This window comes from Malaclemys terrapin, chromosome 1 (assembly GCF_027887155.1).
Source record: "Malaclemys terrapin pileata isolate rMalTer1 chromosome 1, rMalTer1.hap1, whole genome shotgun sequence".
NCBI lineage: Eukaryota > Metazoa > Chordata > Testudines > Emydidae > Malaclemys > Malaclemys terrapin.
The window spans coordinates 325,746,726-325,771,910 of NC_071505.1; the positions used below are offsets into that span (position 1 = coordinate 325,746,726).

The window sequence follows — 25,185 nt, forward strand, 5'->3', positions numbered from 1 at the left end:
AAATGTACATAGTTTGCAATCACCTTTACTATGCAGAATTAAAAATCACTCTGCCATCTCTTATAAAATTAAGAAAGGAAGGGCGCAGAGTAGCTGAATTCAGAATATGTTTTAACTTTAGAACAGCCTAGTTATTCACACTTACTTCTGGGTATCGCTGAGTGCTGTGTCATCATTATGGAATAACACAGTTAAATATCTAAATGGGGATGAGAGGGACTATCAGAATTAGAGTTCAACTTCCAAAGTCAGGAATTTCACTATTACTTAATATAAAGCATAGTTCATTTTTAAATGTTTAAAAGAACTGTATTTTGCCTAAAATTAAATGTTTCAATATTCAGTTTTTAATGTTCATTTAGCATTGAAGCAAGAATTAAAGTAGGAAGAAAGTCTGATTATAGTGTATTAAATAAGGCTTTTGTAGATGTCAAGTAAAAATGTGAAACATGCCTAAGTAATTATAAACCCTATGTCCCATTGATTTTCACTCATGCACTTTTGAAAACTTTACCCTTCATTAAAACTTAATCCGGAGTTGAAGAAAATCAGTATAATAGTTTTATGAACATTTTTGAAGGTCACTAAAGGAACCACTACAGTTCTTAGAACACTGCGAGAGATGGGGGTTCTGAAATGCTTAAGCTTTGAATCTGCCTAAATTGTACCTGCTGTTTGACCACTTTATTGATTTAGACCACTTTAAGTAGTTTATTCACACTGCAGGACTTCAGTTAAAAACCCTTACATTAAAGGGGCAGCAGTGTTCAAGATCAAGCCAAATAGTTCAGAAGCACAGAACTTAGAAGCATACCAGCAGAGCTCGCAAGCTTTGCAAAATTAATAGCTCAAATTCACACCACTTTTTTTTTAAATCAGTCTCAGGCATTATTTACTATGTATATGTTTGTATGTGCGCAATTTTGGTAAAAAATAAGTCAATTTAAAAACCAAAATGTACATTCCCACTTCTTATGCACTTATTTCAACATTCCTTTTCCAGTGTTTGCAACTCAGAACCCATACCTAACCAAAAACCTTTTTATTTACTGTTTTCAAGTATTTTGAAAATTTGCTATATCATGTTTTGTAAAATTTGGGCATTAGCCACAAAACCTGAACTATCTGCAGTATTCCTTTAATTTTCAAATCCCTTTCATTTTAATGACAGAGAATTGCTTCTTACCTTCTGAACTTTCTGATTGCAGGGCTGAGCAAAATGAGAACAGTTTTCTTTTAAGGATATGCATTTTGAAAACATCCATTATTCCAAGGTCTTTCCTGAAGTCAGCATGTTCTAATTCAAACCAATTAATTTAGAATCCAATTTACTATTGTTTTTTAAATTGCTGGTCATTTTGACATTTATGAAGAATTACAGTGTGAGCTGAGGGGTGAAAACATTTTCTACTTTGCTTACTTGTGCCAAATGGACCATCTTCAAGGCATGACTTCCTCTCAGATGTGCTTTTTCAAGCTGTTCTCTCCTATCTCTCTCTCCCTCTTTTTGTAGTTCGTCCAACCGCTTTGCTTCCTCTTCAGCTACTAACCGAGCATCTGGCTGGTAGTTAATTAGTAACAGTTCAAATATCACAAAGAATTGTGCAGACTCAAAATACAGTTGACAATAAATGAGTAATTCTGTATTCAATTATTCAGCCAAACTACTTTAAAAAGTAATTATGAGTGGCTATACACAACTTGTAATGTATACAGCTCTCAACTGAACATGTACATAGTGACATCTATAATCCTCTCATTTTGAGATGTCAAATTGTTCGAGTTTCAAGTGCTACTGTGGAAGATCCCTTATACGTTTATAATAGCTTGGCTACACCAAAAAACACCCAGGATTTTTCATTCAATACAAGGTATAATGCTGAATACAGACAGTGCTATACATTTGATTTCATACCAGGCTGCAGATTTTTTAACACAACAGAAAAAACAGAAGTCTTCCCAGATTCATATGGAAAATAAACACATTCTCAGAGTTTTGCAAAGTAAGAGCCTTTTGAAATCTGGCCACTGAGAGTTGAAAAAAGTTAATGTGAAAACTCATGGCCTGTAAACAGGGAGAAAACATTTTCCAAGTTTCACGTATGAAACACTCTGATGCATCTGCTCTTAGGCCTAGTCTACGCTGGGGAAGGGGGGGAGGGAGAAATCGATCTAAGTTACGCAACTTCAGATACATGAATAATGTAGCTGAAGTTGACGTACTTAGAACGACTTACTGTGGAGTCTTCACCGCAGTGAGTCGACTGCTGCTGCTCCCCCGTCAACTCTGCCCGAGCCTCTTGTGGCGGGGGAGTACAGGAGTTGACGGGAGAGCGCTCGGGGCTTGATTTATCGCATCTAGACTAAATCGAGCCATGCTGGATCGATCGCTGCCCGCCAATCCGGCAGGTAGTGTAGACATATCCTCAGTCTTTAGGCCACAATCCTTCAAGCATTTAACAATCCTAGGTAATTTCAGGCAAACATGAACATAATGGGACTACTCAAGTAAGTATTTGCAGGACTGGGGCCCGAATACATACGCACAATTTACACTGTTACAAGTCTTCAACATTTGAAATCCAAATTAGCTGACATGTTTTCATTTTAATTATGTGATACCAACTCCTAGATTTTAAACAAGTACTGTGAAATGAATATTTGTTGCAGCAGATTTAAAATCCATAGATACAGTACAATAGTACTGAAATAAGGGAGCATATGCCATAGGCATATTTGATATCAGTCACCTGCTGTGTGTCCATTTCTCTATCCACATAAGGTTCAGAAAGATGGTGATGAGTAACAGAAAAATTGTCAGCATTATAGACCTTCACCGTAGGCAGTCTTTTCACTTCCAAGTTCTAAAAAGCAGAAAGTACAAATAATCAGTTACTTTACCAGCGGCACTGTTTTCCATTATGAGCTAAATGGAACATAAATAAATGATTTGCACGGATTTTCAAACTTTACATATATATTAACTAACAAACCACATTCAATATGAGGCATATCAAGAGGGTTTAATGACTGACAGGGTCTAACAGCCCAAGGCAAACTCCTCCCTGCCAACTGTCATTAATCTTAAGGATATGGTTCCAATTTTCAGCAGTATTACCTTAATTTAAAAGTGCTTTGTTTTTAACGTACTAATACAGATCCCAATTATAGCAGCTGTCACAATGTAGGACAACCATAATTATACAATATACTTTCAAATAACAAAGCAAAAATAAAATCTCTCAAATACACTCAACTGCAGACTACGTTTACAAATGCCTAAATGTCTTATGATAGTGTCAGAATTACTAGAAGTTCTGTTCAAGAAAAGACATTCCTTATATTAGCAAATATCTATGCTGTTCCTACAAAATGTGTGCAATTGGGAGGAGGGAAGGGAAACAGATGAGTCAGCAATACTTAATTGAAACAAATCTTCAAACTTAGTTTCTGAATTTCCCTGGGCTTTTTTAAAATGAGTGCCAAAAGGTTTAAATTGGGTTGGTGTATAACATCTGCAGGAGGGGGTCTCAGCCCACCAAAGCAAGGTTTCTCTCCTGCAGATGTTAGGGGCCCACAGATGGTGTGTGAGAGGATGGGAGTCATACCCGAGTAGGGTATGATGCAAACAAATGCAGCAGAGGCGATGGTTGGCCTTTATCGCCATTAAAAACTTCAACATATTCTCCCCATGTCTCATGCATATATACCCTGTACCTCTACTCCTGTGGTCCTCTGTACTCCCCATCCACACTCATGCCCCACCAGTGTTCTGTCTCCTTCATGTGCATCTACCTCATGTCTCCTTCAGAGGCCCCCATTCCAAGACTCCATGCCACCCCTTCATATGCCTTCCCCAGTCCTCTACTCCCATCTCTACACCTTTTTATATTTTCCAATGCCTCTGGCACAGCCCAGCACTTTGAACATCAAGGTGGCCAATATATATTCCACTATAAGTGTTGGCCCTTTAAACCCTATCTTTTTAAACCCCCATCTGCCTTCTATTTGTTTCCCTTCAGCTCTCCCACCCTCCAAGATGGCCCCCGCCCAAAAAGACTTCTCACAAAGGCCAACAAAATAAATGTGGAATTTCAAGGCCAAACCACTTCTGATAGATCATGAATAATAGAGGGTTAAAAAAATCAGAAAATAGAGCTAAGTTTTCAAAATACCAATAACTTCAAAGCTGTCTGCTTTTTACTAGGTTTCCCAGAAAAACTTCTACCCCAGGGTAAGATGTAGCATGCAGAATTTCAAGGTTTTTTTTGTTTTTGTATTAAGGCGTGGGGAGAAGATTGGCTATAATGGGGAGCCAGTTTCAACCTTCCCAATAGAATGAGACTACCACTACTCTATAAGTATTGAAAACACATGCTTTCTAGTCTAGAAATATTGGTGTTGCATCAATAATATAGCCCCACTGACAATTTAACTATGTTAAATGTCAAACAATATAAAAATAAGAGCTATCAGAATTATCTGAGACAATAAATGGAAGTGATTATAACAGACCCACATAAACTAAAATATTTATAGATACCAATTATAGCTTTGAAAATAGACACTTCCCATAACTAAAGTTAATTAGATAGATTACCTATTGCTAGCCCTATTCCTACAACTTTAGGAATATGAGATATAGTTCTTTTGAAATATTTGAAAATTTAACATTAACAGATTACATTTTAATCAAATCTCCAGTATTTTATGCAAGAGTTGCAAATAATATTTGTTGCAAAAATGAGAAAGTTATGTCACAAGGCTGTAATTTTCCAATTAATGCTACAAAAAAAATCTCTTTAGGATGCAAAAACAATTAGTGGCCTATTTCTCCATTTGTGATCAATGTTATTACTGCTCCTGGAGTTAAGAATCTGTCAGAGTTTCTATTAGGGGTTTACAATACAGCCTGAAAAAAATTCACTCTACTCCAGCACACTGATCTTAGAGGCAGCAATTTTTTCTGCACTTTAACAAAACAAAACACAGTTTAAGCTATTTTTAAGAGTGCTGAAATCAAGAAGAGTTTACCAATTTAAAACAATTTGTTGTGCTTCTTTAAGAACCATAATTTTTCAAAGCAAAAATTTTATGGGTCCCAGCAGTTTCCCCTCCACCCCCCTCAGTTACTAAGATTTCAATCCAGCACAGCACTTGCTCAATTTAAATTATGTAAGTATTCCCACTGAAGTCAATTGGGCTGTGTGCTCACAGTCAAGCATGTGCATAACTGCTTTGTTGGATCAAGGCCCAAATTATTCACATCTAAAAGCCACTGCCATGAGAGTAATTTTTTAGGCTTTCATACACTTTACGATAATATACTGTGATCCTTCAATATTAGAAGTGGATACACTGTCAACAGGTATATTAAGTGAGCTAACGGTAGGCACAGTTTTGAAAGACTTCTTTCTCTAATATTAAAGTACGTCTCATGTTATTTTTCAACCTTAGGCTCCAATTCTACAATAGATGGACCTTTGTGGTGCACAAAAGCCCCACAAAAGCAGACAATGGAACTCCAAGTGGATGTACACGTCTGTGCATGCAAAATTACTGCAGGATCAGGATCTTAGTTTTCATTCACTTTTCTAGACCACTGGTTTTAACAAAATGAATTTGTGATGTGTCATTACCTATTATTTATGAAAATATGCATATGATATGAATATGACATAACTGAGATGTACTTTATGCAGGATGGCTCATGTGAGATATGATTGGAAAGGAAGAGGGTCAAGTTGGGGAAACAAAGGATTCCGGCCTTATGTAAATCCTATTTAAGTGTGGGAAGGAAGGCAAATGGGACGACTCCTCTCCATGGCCTGTCTGCCCAAGATGAAAGCCTGCAAAAGCCACCTGAAGGGAAAGCAAGGGAGGAGTTCAGACTGAGAAAGGGGTCCAGTCTGAAAAGAAATATAACGAACTCTGAACCACAGAAACTTTGCAACCTGCCTAAAACAACATTCAGGGTAAGAAATTACATTGTGTAACCTGGTTAAGTATATTGAGCTTAGTTTACGTACTTTGGTTTATTTGCTCAGTAATCTGCTTTGTTCTGTCTGTTATCCCACATATTCACTTGAAATTCACCTTTTGTAGTTAATAAACTTATTGCTTGTTTATAATATAACCCAGTTTATGTAATTTCTAACAGGGGGAGGGCGGGAAGAGGAGGCAAGAAGTTGTGCATAGCTCCCTCCACACTGAGGCAGGGGGCGAATTTCATAAAACCTTTCGGTTTGTACCTCTTAAAAGGAGTGGGCATCAGAGGGCTGAAGCAAGCCCCTAAGGCTGAATCTTTCCAGAGTGGATCTCTCTCTCTCTGTGCAGCTGGGTGCAACCCTGTCTGTGTGCTTGGCTGGAAGAGGCTTGTGAGCATAACCCAGCAAGGCCAGGTAAAGGGAACCCAGGCTGGCATAATAGACAGGCTCAGTGATGTCTCAGCACATCAGGTGACACCCCAAAGGGCCAAAACCATCACAAAATTGTTCTAGCATATATTCTGTACTCCATATTCCACAAGCATAACAAAGAAAATGCAAAAACAGCTCAAGAAGAAAAGCTAACAGAATCTTAAAGCTCTCAGTTACACATGCAAACCAAAGTATATTATTAAATCATTAAAACAGGGGATTGGGGCTGTATATGTATTTTGGGGGAAGAGCATTTAAATGTTCGTTTAATTGCCTCAATGGTAATAAAGACTGAAAGAGCTCATTAATCAAGAAAAATCATATTAGTCTCACAAAACAAAAAAACCCAGCACCACAAACCAAATTAAATATAAAAAACCTAATGGACAAGGAATATGTTTGTGCATAAAAATTAATTCTTTAATTTGCCCTTGAATAGTCTTTGGTGAACTACTGCAACTTACAACGTGCAAATAGTGAATTCAGATGTTATGCTTCCAGAAGACAGAATAAAGCCACAGTAATGCTTATATTTTACCCTGAAATTATCACCATCCCCACATATTGGATACTCACCTCAAAAGGATGGGGTGGAGGTGGTGGCAGGCTTGCAATTTTGGCAGCTCTCTCTTTTTCCACATACATTGCATGCTTACGTGCATTTGTTCGCCTTAGGCAAGAACAAAGAATGGTTGGGAAAAAGTGTTCAAACAGGAATACTAGCACTGCAAAAATCAAAGATAAACCTAAAAATGTATTTTAACTAATCTTTGTATGTACCCTTATAATAACGCTCAAGGGGTGAGTGAACAGAAGTAATTTGATCAGTGAACAGGCAACTGAAAATGAAAGGCAACACTGAAGAAGCAATATCTTGAAGTAATGCAGATGGACAAAAAGTGATAAGAATTGCAGAGTGCACAAGCTTCTGAACAAAATCAACCCCTCTTTTCAAATAAGCTTCCTGAATATCACTGGGCTGCACGGGTCACTTTGGTCAGCCCACTTTAATTTTTCAAATGTACACAAACTTACCTATAGTGCCTCATCTCTTCTCTAGTAATACTATCTTCTAACACATTTATTTTTTTTCCACACCTGTTCAAATTTGAACTCATCTGCTGAGAACACTAAGAAGCATGACAGCCAGTGAAAAATATGATGGTGGATTTTATGAAGTGGATATCTGTCCCTCAGGAACTGAACGGAGATCAATTCATTTCATATGTCATTGAACAGCTGTCAACTACCCAAGTGGGCTGAATCCAGTGATGAGGGGGAAAAGCCCTTCATCACACTGAGAGCTCCCTGAGCCATCTAGTTCATTTGACCATTTTATCCCCTTGTTTCTCAAACTAGAATTCTTACCAAACTCCATAACTTCATCAAGCACTACATGGAATTCCTAAACTAAAAATGTACCAAACAAGAAGTCTCAAGGTTCCTGCATTTCACTCTTTATACACTATAAACTGCATTTTAAAGACATAAATAAATATACCATGTTTGCTCTTTCAACAATTTTTCTTTTTGATTTTTCTGTTCTTTCAGGGCTTCCTTATGTCTCTTCTCTGCTCTTTGTTTCCTTTCCTCTGCTTCCTTTGCCAGAGCCACCAAATCAGGTTCCTTTACAATGAAATGTAATTAATGTTATAATAAACACTTCACCCAGATTCTAATTACTTATAATACTATCAACATGACAATTCAAGTATTACTGCTAATAAATATCAACTCATATGATAGAAATGCATCACTGTGTTTAATCCTATGCTACAAGAATCTAAATATTCTGAATAATCACTTTCCCTTACACTATTGCCTTCCTTATTCGCTCCTTGTATAGTACTGTACCAATAGTAACAAATTTGCCGTGCCCTCCCTCTTCCCCCTCCCCATCATTCATTGGAACAGTTTGAAAAGTTTAGCTTCCCTCTGCATCTACTCACTGACTGCTAACTTCATCTATTGGAAGCAAGAAGAAATTTTCAAAATACCAATTTCATACCAAAGTGATACTAGCATTTCAAAGAACCATTACCACAATTTATCAACAATGGAATATTTTAGCAAAAGCTCCTTACAACGCCACATACTTTTTGTGCCTCCTTTTCCACTGTTGCCAATTCCTAGGATACATCAACAGTAACTCTATCCTTTGTAATTAATTGCCTCCTCTTATTATAGTATGCACTATATGAAATTCTACAGCACATTCCATCCTAGGATATTAAAGCTGTTCAGTAATAATTAAGTCTCAACACTAGGTGAAGTAGCATAATCCCCTTTTTATAGATGGAGAAACTGAGGCAGGGGTTAAGTGACTTACCAAATGTCATGCAGGAAATCTGTAGCAGAGCTAGGTCTCCTGACTTCTAGGGTAGGTCTACACAGCAACTAGACATTTGCAGCTGGCCTGTGCTCACTGGGCTCGGGCTGTTTGAGCCCACAAGTCTACATAGCAATTGAACAGCCCAGCAGCCCAACCCCTGCAAGCCTGAGTTGGCTGGCACAGGCTAGCCACAGGTGTCTAGTTGCTGTTTAGACATAATTAATGCATGGAGCTAGGGGCATGACAATCCTTCCTCTCTACAAACCTGACCCGAAGTCCGCAGAAGTCATTGGATAGATTTTCCTTTATTTCAATGAGCTCTCAATCTGGTCCAGTGTAAGTCAGAGGAAAAACAATCGAGTTTTTGTGCGAACAGTTTACAACCACTGATGGGACTGTGACAGCACAGAAAGCCCAGATAAAGCCCTTTGCAGCCCATAAAAGGAGCTATGTGATGGGCTCTGCACAGGATTTTTGTAAAGATGTTCACGTACATTCACATGTATGTTTCAGAAAAGATGTGATAGTGTATAACTATATAACAGGTTTTTTTGGTATGTGTCTGGGATAACTATTTACACAAGAAGCAAACAAGTCATCCCAAACACATACCAATAAAACTTTTATACTCTCATACACCATCATGTATTTTGTTTATGCCGAGTTTTAAACATGTTTCTTCTGAAGTTTGCCTAAAAGATTACATTTCTGAATCAGACCAGTTGTCCATCCTGTCTGACCGTGACCTGTACCAGATTCTTTAGAGGAAGTCACGAGAAATCCTGTTTCTTCCTAAAACGTATCAATTAGAGGCTGTTTTGTGCTCTGAGGCCTGAAGATTTTTATCCTTTATTTACATTTGCATTGCTTTATAAACACCAATAAAAAACTTTTATAGTACCACACACCATGCCTTATCTCATGGATACATGTTTGTGTATAAAGGTGTATGTCAATATTTTTGCAAAGTTTTCAAAACTGGCTTTTTTTTTTTTTTTTTTTTTTAAACATATCACTTCAGGCATTAGAAGTGCAAGGTCAGAAGCGTCACAGAAAATTGTAAGCCATAATCTTTATAATTTTAGTTTAGTAAATATTTTCTGTTACCCTTGACTATGAGACAATATCAAGTGACTTGTTTACTTACATTTTCCTTTGCCTGTCTGTGTCCATCTCCCACAGCTCTTAAACTTGATAGATAAAGTTTTTCCAAGGCTTTAATCTTCTGATTTTGTGCTTTCCACCACTCTGCTTTCAGTTCCTCTGCCAACTGATGTAGCTGCTCATCTCTCCTCTGCTTCACTTCTTGTCTTATCTGCACGGCAATGTATCTCTCCTGCTCTCTAACCTGAGCAAGTAAATTACATTTTATTAGTGACTTACCAGAGTTTATTTTTGTAGCAGACCCTTAACCAACTTACTGGTGACTCTTTCAGTCTCATCCACCTTACTGACTACTCAGATCAACCTAATTGGGTTCTGAGCATACCTAAGTTGCCATTTTCTCTCTTTTCCAAACTAAAAAGCTTAAATAAATGTGTAAGACTATTCATAATGAGCTACAGCTCATCAACCATTAACAGCCATAATTCAATGATGCATTTAATATCCTTCTCTTCATACAAGACAAAAGTCACCTGTCAACAGAGAGAGTTAAGAAGAGGCTAGCAAACAAGTCTCACATATTGTTACAACATACTCCTGCCAAATCAGTGAGTACTGCTGAATTAAAGATTTACTAATTGTAGAAAGTCTCTGCCCAAAAGACCACAATCTAAACAGAGAATGTACAAGGAAGTAGGAAACGCAGCTTTTTTTTTTTTTTTTTTCAGAAAGTTACGAAGGTGGAAAGGCAATTAGAAGCCAGGCTGTGAAGAACTTTAAAGGCAAGGTGCTTACATTTCCTCTGTACCAGGAGGAGCCAATAATGGCATTAAAAGATGGGCCAGACACAGCAGTAGCTGAGGTAGACAATTTAAGCATAAGCTTATGCTCCAATACTTCTGTTAGTCTACAAGGTGCCACGGGACTCTTCGTTGCTGTTTAAAGAAGTTTATTCCTAAACCATAGATGTTCTTTTCTTCAACCATCTAAATGAAAACTACTGTTGATAATGCAGACATACCTGCTGCAGCCTTAGTCTTCGTCGTCTTTCATACTCTTCTTTCAAAAGTAAAGCTTCTTCATTAGGACTAAGCCTCAGTCTCCCACCTTTTGCCACTTTTCTTTTCATCTTTGCATACATTGAATATTTGACTTCTGTATCAAAACAATATTAGAGAATAAAGTAAACATACTGTATTTAAAAATACTTACAGGAAATCAAAAAGCTCGGCATAATCCTAAAAATCTATAAAGATATTCATGCTCATTGCACACTTTGCCAAAAAACTCAATGGCATTAAGCATAAGTCTTTGCTACAAGCTTACAATCAAACACATTTATCACTTAGCCACTAAACCTGCAATGAGCTCTGCATGGACAACTCCTCCATTCACATGGCAATCACAGAGAGATTGGGACCTCAGAAAGCATGCATGCTACAACTCCATTCAATTTATGAAACATATCAATAAAAGGCCATTGTATTGGGTTATTTTGACTGAAAGTCTGAAACCTCTTGCTGTGGAAGAATATTTCAAAGGGTGGATGGACTAAATGGCGCGTCATGGCTCTTGCCTCCTCCTCATGCAGGCCACCTTACCCACTCTTTCACAATTACTTTCAAGAAAAAGTAATTTTAAAATACTTTTGTTTGTAATCTGTCTTTTAATGTAATTCAACAACTGAAAACAAGGAGAGTGAGGATTATATGACCTGTAAATTCTCCACAGACCAGATGGGGAATCTCTACCGTATGAAGTTGTGAGCCAGAACAGCAACAGTCTGCTTGTAAAAATGACTAGAAAATAACCAGTTTTTCAGTGACCTTTTAACTACTGGTATCTGTCCCTTATCAATGCTAATAAATTATAAATCAAAAGTTCGACATAGGCAGTGAGGGAGAAAAACACTGAAAAAAAGAGAGTGACACATTCTATTTCCTACTGAAATAGGAAAGGATAATTTCCGTGCAAAAACTGAAGAACTGAAATTTCAGGAGGAGGAAGCAGCATAAACTAAATCGGTAAAGCAGAAGCCACTTCTAAATGTTTGATATTTCAGATTTTGGTAGTGCAAGAAGTGAGTGCAAGAAGGTTGAAAATAAACTAGATTCATCTATTCAGTAGAATTCTGCATTGTAGGCATCACTGGAGTAACCAATCACTCACTATAATGAGGGAGCATCACACAGATGCAAGCTGGCATGCACACCACACACTCTTATTTGGGAGGGACAGTTTCTAGTGTTCTGTGTCTTACCATTTCCCCACACAAGCCCTCTAAAACCCGACTTCATTGTCTTTCTCCCAACAGCCCAGTTTACATCCGCCATGGGGTATAAAGTCTACCCATATAGTCTGTCTACATTGGCCTTTTGGACTTTGAGGTCACTAGTTGACCCTCAGGCAGGGTAGTTAGTGCACGTGGGAAGACAAGGGAGGGGGGCACTCCCCAAACATTTGTTCCAGGCTAGCAGCGTTCGTGCTTTACCCCATGGCTCAGCCTACACCTGCATGTCCGGATTCTCTCAGGATGGGGCCCCAAAGCACACGGAGGGATTAGTGTCTCTCCAGAATTAAAAGTGGTTCGCAGATAGGGCAGCCGCCCCCCAAAAACTGGGAGCCCAGCGGGGTCCGGGCCGCCACCCGAGGCCCGGAAACACACACACCAAGTCTATAGCGCGGCAGGCCGGCCCGCCGGGCACCCCAGGGGCCTCCCCCTGCCAGCCCCCTCCCTTTCCCCGGCGGCGCAGCTCTGGCAGCTGCGGGGGGAGCCTGGGCTGGGGGGGGGAGGCGGGACCGACCCACGCCGAACACAACACCCCGCTGCCGCCGCAACAGCAGCACGGGAGCGGGGCGAGGCTGGGGACAGGGGCGAATCTGCCGGGCGCCGACTCGCGCCGCTCCCCCATAACCCTGCTGCTTACCGACCTGCCCGCGCCCGGCCTCCGTCGTTTCAAACGGCTCCTTCCGGTCACCGGGTAGGGAGCCCACGTCGTCACATCCGCTGCCGTTCGAACCGCCCGCCAATGGCGAAGAGAGCAGCGCGAAGCCACCCCAGCAGCCTAGGCCATGAACCTACATTACGCATGCGCGGGGGAAGCTCTGTCGCTGGTTCCGCTCATGTGCCAATCAGAGGATTTTTTTTTTTTTGGCAGGCAGGTGACCAGGGGAATAAGCCACGCCCCTGGGGTAGCATCATGGCGCCTGTTGGCCAATGGTAGCTCAGAAGGGCGGTGACTGGCCGGTGTAGTCGAGACACTTTTTCACCGGCGGGAAAAGGCGGCCCTGGCGCCAGTGTCAAAGGCCGGGGAGGGGGGAGGGTGTGCGTGTGAGAATGAAGAGGCTGAGTGGTGGGGCCGGTTGGGTTGTTCCAGGGATGGGGCCCAGTGGGGCAAGGCTGGGCTGGAGGACAGTGGGCTGAGGCTGAGCTATGCGGCGTGCGGCGGTGGAAGCACTGAGGGAGAATAGGGACTCCTAGGAGCTAGCCCAGGGGAAGGGGCCGGTCAGAGTTAGGAAAAATAAATGTGTGGCTGTGGCAGAGCTAGAAAAGAAACAACAGGCAGAAAGGCAGGAAAGAGTCAGCGGTTGTAACAATGCGCTCATTAGTCAAGGAAGGCTGTGACGATAGAGGATAGAAAGGGTTACCATCTGTCTTGGTTTTCCAGAACAATTCTTCTTTTCGCCTCTGTCCTCGTACATTTTTCAAGTAATAGGAAATAGGCAGAGCCAATTTCTGCTTCCCAATTTCCACTGGTCCCCCAGGTCAATAGAGCCCTGCGCAGGTACAACATTTATATCTGTGGATGTGGATATCTGTGATTATAAATCAGTATCCCTGTGTTGGTGTCACTAGGCATCATCCTAAGTAACTCAGGGGGTTGGAAGACCCAAGAGTCAATGAAACCCCCCCGCTCTAGGCCAAAGTGAATCAAAGCCCCTGCATGTTAAACTTTACTAACCTCACAGGCCAGCAGCTGGGAAGCAGTAGTGATAAGGGAAACCTACATGCTTCCAGCTAAAGGACAAGATTACTTGCAGAAAGAAACAGTGAGAACAAGCTGCACAGCCAAGGTCGTGTAATGTAACCAAAGGGGGAAAGGTGGGAATGGAGGAGGGGGGTGAGAAAGGGCGGGGGAAGAAGGGAAAGGGTTAGCTGCAAAATGTATAAAAGATAAAGCCGCTTATGTTGGTGTGCTTGATTTGAGACATGCCTGTCTCCTTGCACCACTTTGAGATCTCAAATAAACTTTGATTGCTTCTCCACCCTGGTGTGTTTATTGGAGTGACGCACACCGGGCAACAGACCCCGCTGTTGCTGTCCTCGGGCACTCTGTGCCGGCAACACATGGAGCTGCAGGGCTCTACCAGGAATCACAGTGGCAAAAGCAGCAGCCTAGGGGGGCTGCTGCTCCCAGGAGTTTACGCTGGCAGCTTCTCCAGTGTAGCTCTTCAGTAGTTGCATCCGATGAAGTGGGCTGTAGCCCACGAAAGCTTATGCTCAAATAAATGTGTTAGTCTCTAAGGTGCCACAAATACTCCTGTTCTTTTTGCGGATACAGATTAACACGGCTGCTACTCTGAATCCAGTGTAGCTGAAACACTCCCAACCCTGCCCACTGGGGCAGGCACCAGGCTCACTGGCAGCTGTCCCTGGTTGCACTAGTGCAGTGGGCAGAGCTGAGCATAGAATAAGTAATACTATACTGGGCTTATTGTAGAAGGCCAAGGAATAAAAAGCTCTAATGAAAAAAAAATGGGAGACTTAGTAGAAATATTCTACAATGTTAGTAATGGTGAAAATCAGAGTATAGAAATCTGTGGGGGACTGAGGTGAGATCATGAAAGAGAATCATGAGAACTAGAAGAGGTGGGAGAAAGATGAGGATATGATATTAACATGAAAACTTCTGTATGGGAGAACTTCAAAAAGTTATAGCTAAAAGCAAAAAGTCTGCACCAGACAAGGGTAGCATATGTAATGAAATGGTAAAACATCTGGATGGAGTATGAAAATACTGCTAAAACTGTACAACAGTATATGGGGGAAAGGTGAGCTACCAATGGAGTGGAAACATGTGTTTGTAGTCCCAGTGTGGAAACCTGGTAAGCTTCAAACAAGACTTGATGCTTACGGGCCAATTGCCCTTACATCATGTATGGGTAAAGCCATGGAAAGAATGAAAGATTAACAACATATATAAAGATGTACTTACAGAGAACATACAAAGTGGGTTCAGGAGAGGAAGGAGTACAGCTGATTATATAGTAGAGTTCAGACAAACACAAAAAAGTATGAGAAATAAGTAGCTTTCCTAGATATTGAAAAAGCATCGGATGAATTCTGGAGAGAGGGCTTATTGCATAAAATAGCATCCATGGACATAAAAAAGAAGAATATATAGGTAAACAAAGGATTTCTTAAGTAAAAACTACGCAGGTTAAAGTAGGGAAAGCCTACTCTAGCATATATATATATATATATATATATAATCACAAACGATACTCCACAGGGGAGTGTAATCAACCTTACTTTATTCAACATGATAAACGACCTCCAAAAAAGGATGAGTGCAGGAATAGGTATTTCCTTGTTTGCAGATACCACACCATAAAAAGAGGAACCAGGAAATAACTGAGAAGAGAATAATGAAGCTCTTAGGAAAAGTGGGTGTTACCAGATTTGCCCATTACTTTGGGGTATGCTCATTTATTAGGGTTACTCTTCAAAGGGGGTGTGTGTTCTGTAATTCTATCAATGTACTACTTGTGTCGTGTGTTTTCATATGGAGCGCTACTTCTGCCTTATGCAAGTCCCCTCCCAATGCAGCTATCCTTCAGGACCTAGGTTCCCTAGGGCTGGGTTCCTCCAGCCCCAGCACCGGATGAACACACAAACATACATTAACAGAGCAAGTCTGAGCAGACCGGGTCAATCAGCACTTTCAAGCTGACCCATTATATGTCCCTGGACTCAGTGGGCAGGGTCAAGCAGCACTTTCAAGCTACCACCTTTATGTGCCAAAGGTACCGCACCGGAATAGAGTAAACCCGAGCAGGCTGGGTCGAACACCTCTTCCAGGCTGCCACCCTTATATGCCCCTGGACTCAGCGAACTGGGTCAAGGTAGAAAAGAAAACACAGAGAGAGAGAGAGAGAGAAGGATCTCACCGCTACCTGAAGCTTGAACTGGTCAGGGTTCCCAGGTGATGGTGGTAGCTCAGAGTCCTGAGTGCTGGAGACTGGCAGAGCCCCCAGCACGATCAGTCAAGAGAAGATGAAATCCCAGTTTGGGTCCATGCATCAGAACACTTACTTGAACATAGGTAGGGGTTTTTGTAGAGAAACAACAAGGGTTCAAGGGAGAACACTAGATTTGTTTATAGGTAAGCTGATGACTCAAGGTTTTCTTTAGGCTAGACAATAGGAGCTGATCACTCTTGGCTATGGGTGGTGTTTTCTTCCAGGGAGCTCACAATGCAATTAGGCTGCTTCATTATTTTGGATATCAATCAAGGATTCATTCCTAGAATTGGTCTGATAACTGCTGAGCTGGGTGTGTGCAGCCATAGATTCATTAACATCTGGAGCAGAGATCCCCCATGATGCAGTGCTTCCCTGCTTTTCTGGTCCTAGAGTTCAGTGCGGTTCTCTGTTCTCCATTCTGTATGCTAATGGATATGTCTCCCTGTCCTATCTTTCATGCAGATGAGGCTAGGGGAGTTGCCTCTGTTCTCCATACTGTATACTAGGGGTCAGCAACGTTTGGCACGCAGCTCGCCAGGGTAAGCACCCTGGCAGGCCGGGCCAGTTTATTTACCTGCTGACATGGCAGGTTCGGCCGATCGCAACCCCCACTCGCCGCGGTTCGCCGTCCCGGGCCAATGGGGGCGGCGGGAAGCGGCACGGGCGAGCAATGTATACTAATGGAGATGTCTTAATCTTGTCACTCTTGTCAGGAGGGGTCTAGGTGTGTCTCCCAACGCCCTTCACTGCTCTCTGCAAGCCTTTTCTCTGATTGTTTTGGTTCAAACAGAGACTTGGGGGGGGGGTGTCTTTCATGAGTCAGACAGGCTAGATACTGCACCCTGGTTCCCCATAAACACAGACCTGACTGGTATCAAGTCCCCCCGTTGATGGGGTGCTTGCGCTGAGCGAGTATCCCCATCACATCCTTACTCTGTGGTACCGGGTCTGATCTTCCATCCATTGCAGCCGCCACATCAGTCGTTGTATCCAACAAACCATCAGAACCAGACCAATTGCTAGTATAATTTGGAAACCAATGATCATCACAATGGGGTGAAGCATGATATTCAAAAGACCTGTTGCACAGGGGCTCCACCCAAGCAAAGTCTCCCACCAGGAGTGATGGCCAGTGTTTTTAACTGGCTGAAATGGGGGAAACCTTCTTGTAGAGCTCAGGATAGGCATTTAAATATTGTACAGTCCATATAGGCACAGTAAACTTAATATCACAACTAACAATGGTGGTTACATTACGGAAACGGCGATTAATGTAAGGCACCATGAGTTGGATCCAATGTCCATTAATCAATACAATATTACATCTTGTCCTTACATACACACATGCTTTACCAATATAGACAATAACAGACCCCTCTTCCTGGATAACATCGAAGGAACAGTGAGACTTATTCCCAGGTTGTGGGAAGAAGCATTCATCATGTTCCTCCAATGCTTGGTCTTCACAGATAAAGCTCAATCCTCCTTTTCTTTTACACCCTTTTACATTTATTGTGTTCCACACATTATCTTTCTGCCAGGCCCAAGTGTTAGGATCTCTGCAGTTAATCTGTAATCCCAGTGGGACTACTGGGTGGATTACTCTAATTTCTTGGCCTGAAGTTTTTCCTTGGGTGGACACTGCCTCTATTTGCTCTACCTGGTCTGTGTCTTCAGTGTGGTTACTAGTAGCAGCAGCTTTGGCTAAGGCATCAGCTCTATTGTTCCCAGTGTGCTTCTTCTGAGTGATTTTTTTGATGCCCCTCTGTGTGAGTCACCCAGGTGTCTCCAGTTCTTTCCTTGATCAGATTAGCAATTTGTCTCCATTTGTCTGAGTGAGAGATGGAGCGCTCATCTTTGGCTACCATCTCTCTATTCAACCAAAGGGGGAGCCACACAGTGATTGCTCTGGCTGTCCAGTCAGAGTCAGTGTAAATAGCAACAGAAGTGTCTCAAGATTTATAAGCAAGGACAGCTCTAACTGCCTCCACCTCGGCTGCTTGGGCAGAATGGAGGCGAGCTGGTCCTTGGAGCATCTCCCCATCGTTTCCGCGGATGGCTCTATACCCTGTTCGCGGATGACCCATATGGTAGAAATTTGAGCCATCTATAAACCAAATTACAAACCCCTTCTGTTTAGCATCTGCAAGCCTCATGCCTCCCTTGACTGGCCACTTAAGGTATTTTACCAGGGGGAGTGGGCTGGTATGCTCCTCTCCTTCTATAATTAGCCCATATGGGGCTGGTGAAATGGCTTGTTCTTTTCTAAACTCGACTCCTCAGTTTATTAGGGTGAGGGTCCATTGAGCAATGGGGGGGAGGGTTAGAGACCTAGCCGTCCTGTATTTTCCCCGATATGATGTACTTGAGCAGAGAGTGCACAGTCTGAACAATGAACTTCGACCTTCCAATAATAAATTCCCAATGCGTGAGGCTCCAGACCAATGCAAGACACTCCTTTTCACAGGGGGTAAAGCCTTGCTCTGTTTGATCCAGGAGCCTGGAGGCATATTCGATGATTCTGAACTTGTCGCATTGCCTTTGATTGAGAGTGGCTCCAATGCTTGTCTCTGAGGAGGGCAATTGAATCACAAAGGGCAGGGCAAGGGCAGGATAAGACAGGGCAGGAGCACTAGCCAAATCTTGTTTCAAGGTGGCCAGGGCAGTTTGTTGGTCTGGTCCCCATTCCTAAATCCTGTTTTTCTTTAAAAATTGGTACAGAGGATTGGATTTGTCAGAGAACATTTCAATTAATTCTCTGGCGAAATTAAAAGTTCCCAAGAGAGCTCCTAAGGCTTGTGTGTCTGTGGGAGCAGGTAGCTTTCATAGATTCATAGATTCATAGATTCATAGATTCTAGGACTGGAAGGGACCTCGAGAGGTCATCGAGTCCAGTCCCCTGCCCGCATGGCAGGACCAAATACTGCCTAGACCATCCCTAATAGACCTTTATCTAACCTACTCTTAAATATCTCCAGAGACGGAGATTCCACAACCTACCTAGGCAATTTGTTCCAGTGTTTAACCACCCTGACAGTTAGGAACTTTTTCCTAATGTCCAATCTCGACCTCCCTTGCTGCAGTTTAAACCCATTGTTTCTGGTTCTATCCTTAGAGGCTAAGGTGAACAAGTTCTCTCCCTCCTCCTTATGACACCCTTTTATATACCTGAAAACTGCTATCATGTCCCCTCTCAGTCTTCTCTTTTCCAAACTAAACAAACCTAATTCTTTCAGCCTTCCTTCATAGGTCATGTTCTCAAGACCTTTAATCATTCTTGTTGCTCTTCTTTGGACCCTTTCCAGTTTCTCCACATCTTTTTTAAAATGCAGCGCCCAGAACTGGACACAATACTCCAGCTGAGGCCTAACCAGAGCAGAGTAGAGCGGAAGAATGACTTCTCGTGTCTTGCTCACAACACACCTGTTAATGCATCCCAGAATCATGTTTGCTTTTTTTGCAACAGCATCACACTGTTGACTCATATTTAGCTTGTGGTCCACTATAACCCCTAGATCCCTTTCTGCCGTACTCCTTCCTAGACAGTCTTTTCCCATTCTGTATGTGTGAAATTGATTTTTCCTTCCTAAGTGGAGCACTTTGCATTTGTCTTTGTTAAACTTCATCCTGTTTAACTCAGACCATTTCTCCAATTTGTCCAGATCATTTTGAATTATGACCCTGTCCTCCAAAGTAGTTGCAATCCCTCCCAGTTTGGTATCATCCGCAAACTTAATAAGCGTACTTTCTATGCCAATATCTAAGTCGTTGATGAAGATATTGAACAGAGCCGGTCCTAAAACAGACCCCTGCGGTACCCCACTCGTTACGCCTTTCCAGCAGGATTGGGAACCATTAATAACAACTCTCTGAGTACGATTATCCAGCCAGTTATGCACCCACCTTATAGTAGCCCCATCTAATTTGTATTTGCCTAGTTTATCGATAAGAATATCATGCGAGACCGTATCAAATGCCTTACTAAAGTCTAGGTATACCACATCCACCGCTTCACCCTTATCCACAAGGCTCGTTATCCTATCAAAGAAAGCTATCAGATTGGTTTGACATGATTTGTTCTTCACAAATCCATGCTGGCTATTCCCTATCACCTTACCACCTTCCAAGTGTTGGCAGACGATTTCCTTAATTACTTGCTCCATTATCTTCCCTGGCACAGAAGTTAAACTAACTGGTCTGTAGTTACCTGGGTTGTTTTTATTTCCCTTTTTATAGATGGGCACTATATTTGCCCTTTTCCAGTCTTCTGGAATCTCTCCCGTCTCCCATGACTTTCCAAAGATAATAGCTAGAGGCTCAGATACCTCCTCTATTAGCTCCTTGAGTATTCTAGGATGCATTTCATCAGGCCCGGGTGACTTGCAGGCATCTAACTTTTCTAAGTGATGTTTAACTTGTTCTTTTTTTATTTTATCCGCTAAACCTACCCCCTTCCCATTAGCATTCACTATGTTAGGCATTCCTTCAGACTTCTCGGTGAAGACTGAAACAAAGAAGTCATTAAGCATCTCTGCCATTTCCAAGTTTCCTGTTACTGTTTCTCCCTCTTCACTAAGCAGTGGGCCTACCCTGTCTTTGGTCTTCCTCTTGCTTCTAATGTATTGATAAAAAGTCTTCTTGTTTCCTTTTATTCCCGTAGCTAGTTTGAGCTCATTTTGTGCCTTTGCCTTTCTAATCTTGCCCCTGCATTCCTGTGTTGTTTGCCTATATTCATCCTTTGTAATCTGTCCTAGTTTCCATTTTTTATATGACTCCTTTTTATTTTTTAGATCGTGCAAGATCTCGTGGTTAAGCCAAGGTGGTCTTTTGCCACATTTTCTATCTTTCCTAACCAGCGGAATAGCTTGCTTTTGGGCCCTTAATAGTGTCCCTTTGAAAAACTGCCAACTCTCCTCAGTTGTTTTTCCCCTCAGTCTTGATTCCCATGGGACCTTACCTATCAGCTCTCTGAGCTTCCCAAAATCTGCCTTCCTGAAATCCATTGTCTCTATTTTGCTGTTCTCCCTTCTACCCTTCCTTAGAATTGCAAAGTCTATGATTTCATGATCACTTTCACCCAGGCTGCCTTCTACTTTCACATTCTCAACGAGTTCCTCCCTATTTGTTAAAATCAAGTCTAGAACAGCTTCCCCCCTAGTAGCTTTTTCAACCTTCTGAAATAAAAAGTTGTCTCCAATGCAGTCCAAGAATTTGTTGGATAGTCTGTTCCCCGCTGTGTTATTTTCCCAACATATATCCGGATAGTTGAAGTCCCCCATCACCACCAAATCTTGGGCTTTGGATGATTTTGTTAGTTGCTTGAAAAAAGCCTCATCCACCTCTTCCACCTGGTTAGGTGGCCTGTAGTAGACGCCTAGCATGACATCTCCCTTGTTTTTTGCCCCTTTAAGCCTAACCCAGAGACTCTCAACACTTCCGTCTCCTATGTCCATCTCTACCTCAGTCCAAGTGTGTACATTTTTAATATATAAGGCGACACCTCCTCCCTTTTTCCCCTGTCTATCCTTCCTGAGCAAGCTGTACCCATCCACACCAACATTCCAATCATGTGTATTATCCCACCAAGTTTCAGTGATGCCAACAATGTCATAGTTGTATTTATTTATTAGCACTTCCAGTTCTTCCTGCTTATTCCCCATACTTCTCGCATTTGTATATAGGCATCTAAGATACTGGTTTGATCTTTCCTCCCAGTTTTTTCCTGACTCTCCTTTCTCTCTGCCAATATAGCCCACACTCCCTCTTGTTTCCGACTCATTTCCCCGGTCTCCATGTTCCCCACTTACCTGTGGGCTTTGCTCACCTGTCCCCGTCGAACCTAGTTTAAAGCCCTCCTCACTAGGTTAGCCAGTCTGTGTCCGAATAGGGTCTTCCCTCTCCTCGAAAGGTGAACGCCATCTCTGCCTAGCAGTCCTTCCTCGAATAGCATCCCGTGGTCTAGGAAGCCAAAGCCCTCCTGGCGACACCATCTTCGCAGCCAGGCATTCACCTCCATGATGCATCTGTCTCTGCCCGGGCCCCTACCTTTAACAGGAAGAATTGAAGAGAATACCACCTGTGCTCCAAACTCCTTCACCCGTGCTCCCAGAGCCCTGTAGTCACTCTTGATCTGCTCAGTGTCACACCGCGCAGTATCATTTGTGCCCACATGGATGAGTAGCATGGGGTAGTAGTCAGAGGGCCGGATAATCCTCGACAATGCCTCCGTAACGTCTCGGATACGGGCCCCCGGCAGGCAGCATACCTCCCGAGATGAAATGTTTCTACCCTTTGTTGATCAGGATTTTGGCCATCCCTCCCAAGACACACACCCAGGTATTTTACTTGTTGCTGTATTAACTGAGCCTTTTCTCTATTTATCTTAAATCCAGTTTCCTGCACTAGAGTCAACACCTCACTGGTGATTTCCCTGTTCATTTCTGAAGTGGAGGTGTGTATTAAAATGTCATCCACATATGAAATTACGTGTGAGTGGTGGTCAGGGCACAACTGGTTCCACATCTTAGTGACGTGGGCATGACAAATACTAGGGGAAGAATGGAAACCGTGGGGGGTCCAGGTGAAGGCATATTGTTGTCCCCTATAGGTAAAAGAAAACTTATACCAACATGAAGGATGGAGGGGGATAGCCATGAAAGCTTTAGCCAAATCGATCACAGAGAACCTTTGAGCCAGCTGCTACCGCTGCTATGATTTCATTGTATTTAACTATTACCAAGGCTGCTGCAGGAGTGGCTGCATTTAATGCACGGAAGTCTATTGTGGTTCTGTAAGTGACCCCATCTGCCTTAAGGACTGGCCACACTGGTGAATTGCAGATACTTTTCATAGGCACGAGCACCCCTTGTTCCACAAGACAGTCTACAGTATTTTTAATACCTTCCTCTGCTGCAGCTGGGTATTTATATTGCCTTTGAGGAAGGGGATCTTTTCCCTCAATTAAAACCTCAGCGTTTATTTTTCCACACTCTGCCTTATTTTTAGTCCATACACCGGGAAATTCTTGCACCCATGGATCATTAACGGAGGTTAGAGTGGCTGTGGGTGCCTTTGTAGCGGCACAACGATGCACAGCAGAGATTTCTGCAGGCCCTCCTTCCAATTTCCATAACACTCGTTAGCGAGATCCACAGTTAGCTGAAATACTTGGAGGAAAGAAACACCTAGGATTCTCTTCTCATGTCCCTCATGAGCACAGCATTCAACTTGTCCCTATAGTCTGTCAATCTGCAAGGGAACATTCTGCCAAACCTGAGCTTCCTGGATTTCTCCTCCATACCTGCTGAGCTGAATCCGTTTAGTGATGGGTTTCCTTCCAGAGACGCACCAGGGACTTAGAATATTTACTGATGCTCCAGTGTCTACTAATAATTGGGCTAATATCCCAGGGTTCCCCACTGTAGCCCTTACTGTGGGTCTCCCCCATACATTGCAATGAAGTCTTGTGATCAGTTGGGGAGGCCCACGGGGAACTGGGCACTCCTAATGATCATCAGACTCCCTTGAGAGCCTCCACTCAGAAGAGGGGGCAGGGATCTGGCTTTGACAGGGAGTTGGCGTGGGGGATGCACTCCGTACCGGGGCAGTGGGTTGTGGGGGAGCTCCCTGTATTAACTCCTTTCTCCGCATGACCTGAAACAAAGCATTAATCAGGATGCTGAGGGGCTGACGATCATATTTTCCCATATCCTCCCCTAAATTCAACAGCTTCTTCCAAATCATGTTCCTAAGGGTCTCTTTGGGTCAGCGCTGCCCAGGGTTGTGGGAGGTAGGGGGATTAGAAATGGGAGGGGGCCTGGCAGAGTGAGGACCATTAGTTGTAAATGTGATAGCCTGCACGGGCTCTGAGGCAGTCTTTTTGCTGACCTGTCTTTTTAAGACACCAGTTTCTCGCAGCAGATCTCCTGCCTGTTTGATTTTTGCCACTAGTTCACTGCAGGTTAGGGGTTCTAAATCCACAGTCCCCATGGTCATCTTTGTCTGCAAATTTAATCCTGCATAAGTGCTCTGTACTGATTCGTGTCCATGATACTGGAAAGTGATAATCCCACTCTCTTCTGTCTGGGATAATGAATCAGAGAGAGCTGCCAGCATTTTCTTTCGAATTAGGTAAGCTTCTGGGGCCTCTCCTGGTTTCTGCTCTTCCATTATATACAGTTTCTTAAGGGAAGACACAGGCAGTAATATTTTAAGAGCACTTATCCATTCCCGGGGTCCAGTGGCAGTCCGCTCCCAAAAACCTATGCCTATGTCTAGAGCATCTGCATCACAAGGAGAGGGACATAACTGTGCCAATTGGGTGAAGTCCATGCCATCAGCAGAGGGCTACATTTGCCAAACATGGGCCAGCCATGCAACAGCTGTATCGCAGTTCAGTGGCGCCAGTCCCTCAGGAATAGCCTTGGCTTGACTAGAAGACCACTTTACTACGTCCATGACCAGCTCTGTTGTGGGAAGATTGGCTCCTGCAACTGGGTTTAACCTCCCTTGTGGAAACGGGCAACGTTATGCATGTGTGGCCAATTGAGCTTTCCCGATACTGAAGTTAAGTTGACTGGTCTGTAATTTTCTTGGTTGTCCTTATTCCTCTTTTTAAAGATTGACACTATGTTTGGCCTTTTCCAGTCCTCTAGAATCTCTCCTGTCCTTGACTTTTACTAAAAATATCCATGACAAAATGGGGAGCCGCTGGGCAGCTGTGGAGGTGGGGGCAGGGGCTCGGAGGTCCAGGGTCCCCCTCTGCCTGTATCTGGGAACTGCAGAATCCCCTGCTGCCCAAGGCAGAGGGGAGCTGCAGGGTCCTCCCTGCGGTGGCTCGGAGCCCCCCGTGGCCACCCTGCCGCCCATGGCGGCTGGAGCTTCGGGGTGCCCCCTGCCATCCGGAAGGGTCAGGAGCTGCAGGAGTTCCACTGCAGCCCACGGTGGCAGCAGCGGGCAGCTGGAGCAGCGGGGGTCCTCCTGCTGCCTATAGCTGTCCGTGACTTCCATGACCTCTGTGACAAAGTTTTAGCTTTATTTATAATGTTTATGCTCTATGTAAAAATGGGAAGGGGGGGATAGAAC

General features: G+C 42.9%; 1 protein-coding gene across 7 annotated transcripts in view; it reads right to left on the bottom strand.

Moving 5' to 3' along the window:
- Positions 1–12,873, bottom strand: part of CEP295 (centrosomal protein 295) — a 52,215-nt gene extending 39,342 nt beyond the window's left edge. For 5 of the 7 annotated variants that reach the window (XM_054015647.1, XM_054015646.1, XM_054015650.1 and 2 more), the window contains exons 1-7: positions 12,116–12,166; positions 10,877–11,010; positions 9,899–10,099; positions 7,921–8,045; positions 6,996–7,089; positions 2,751–2,864; positions 1,421–1,561 (exon numbers count right to left, since the gene is read on the bottom strand). In XM_054015647.1, the coding sequence (XP_053871622.1) occupies positions 1,421–1,561; positions 2,751–2,864; positions 6,996–7,089; positions 7,921–8,045; positions 9,899–10,099; positions 10,877–11,010; positions 12,116–12,152 (846 nt within the window). In that variant the 5' untranslated portion in view covers positions 12,153–12,166. Of the gene's footprint in view, positions 1–1,420; positions 1,562–2,750; positions 2,865–6,995; positions 7,090–7,920; positions 8,046–9,898; positions 10,100–10,876; positions 11,011–12,115; positions 12,167–12,782 lie in introns of those variants that run through there. The other 2 variants (XM_054015648.1, XM_054015649.1) reach the window with 2 other exon arrangements.
- Positions 12,874–25,185: the final 12,312 nt, after the last annotated feature.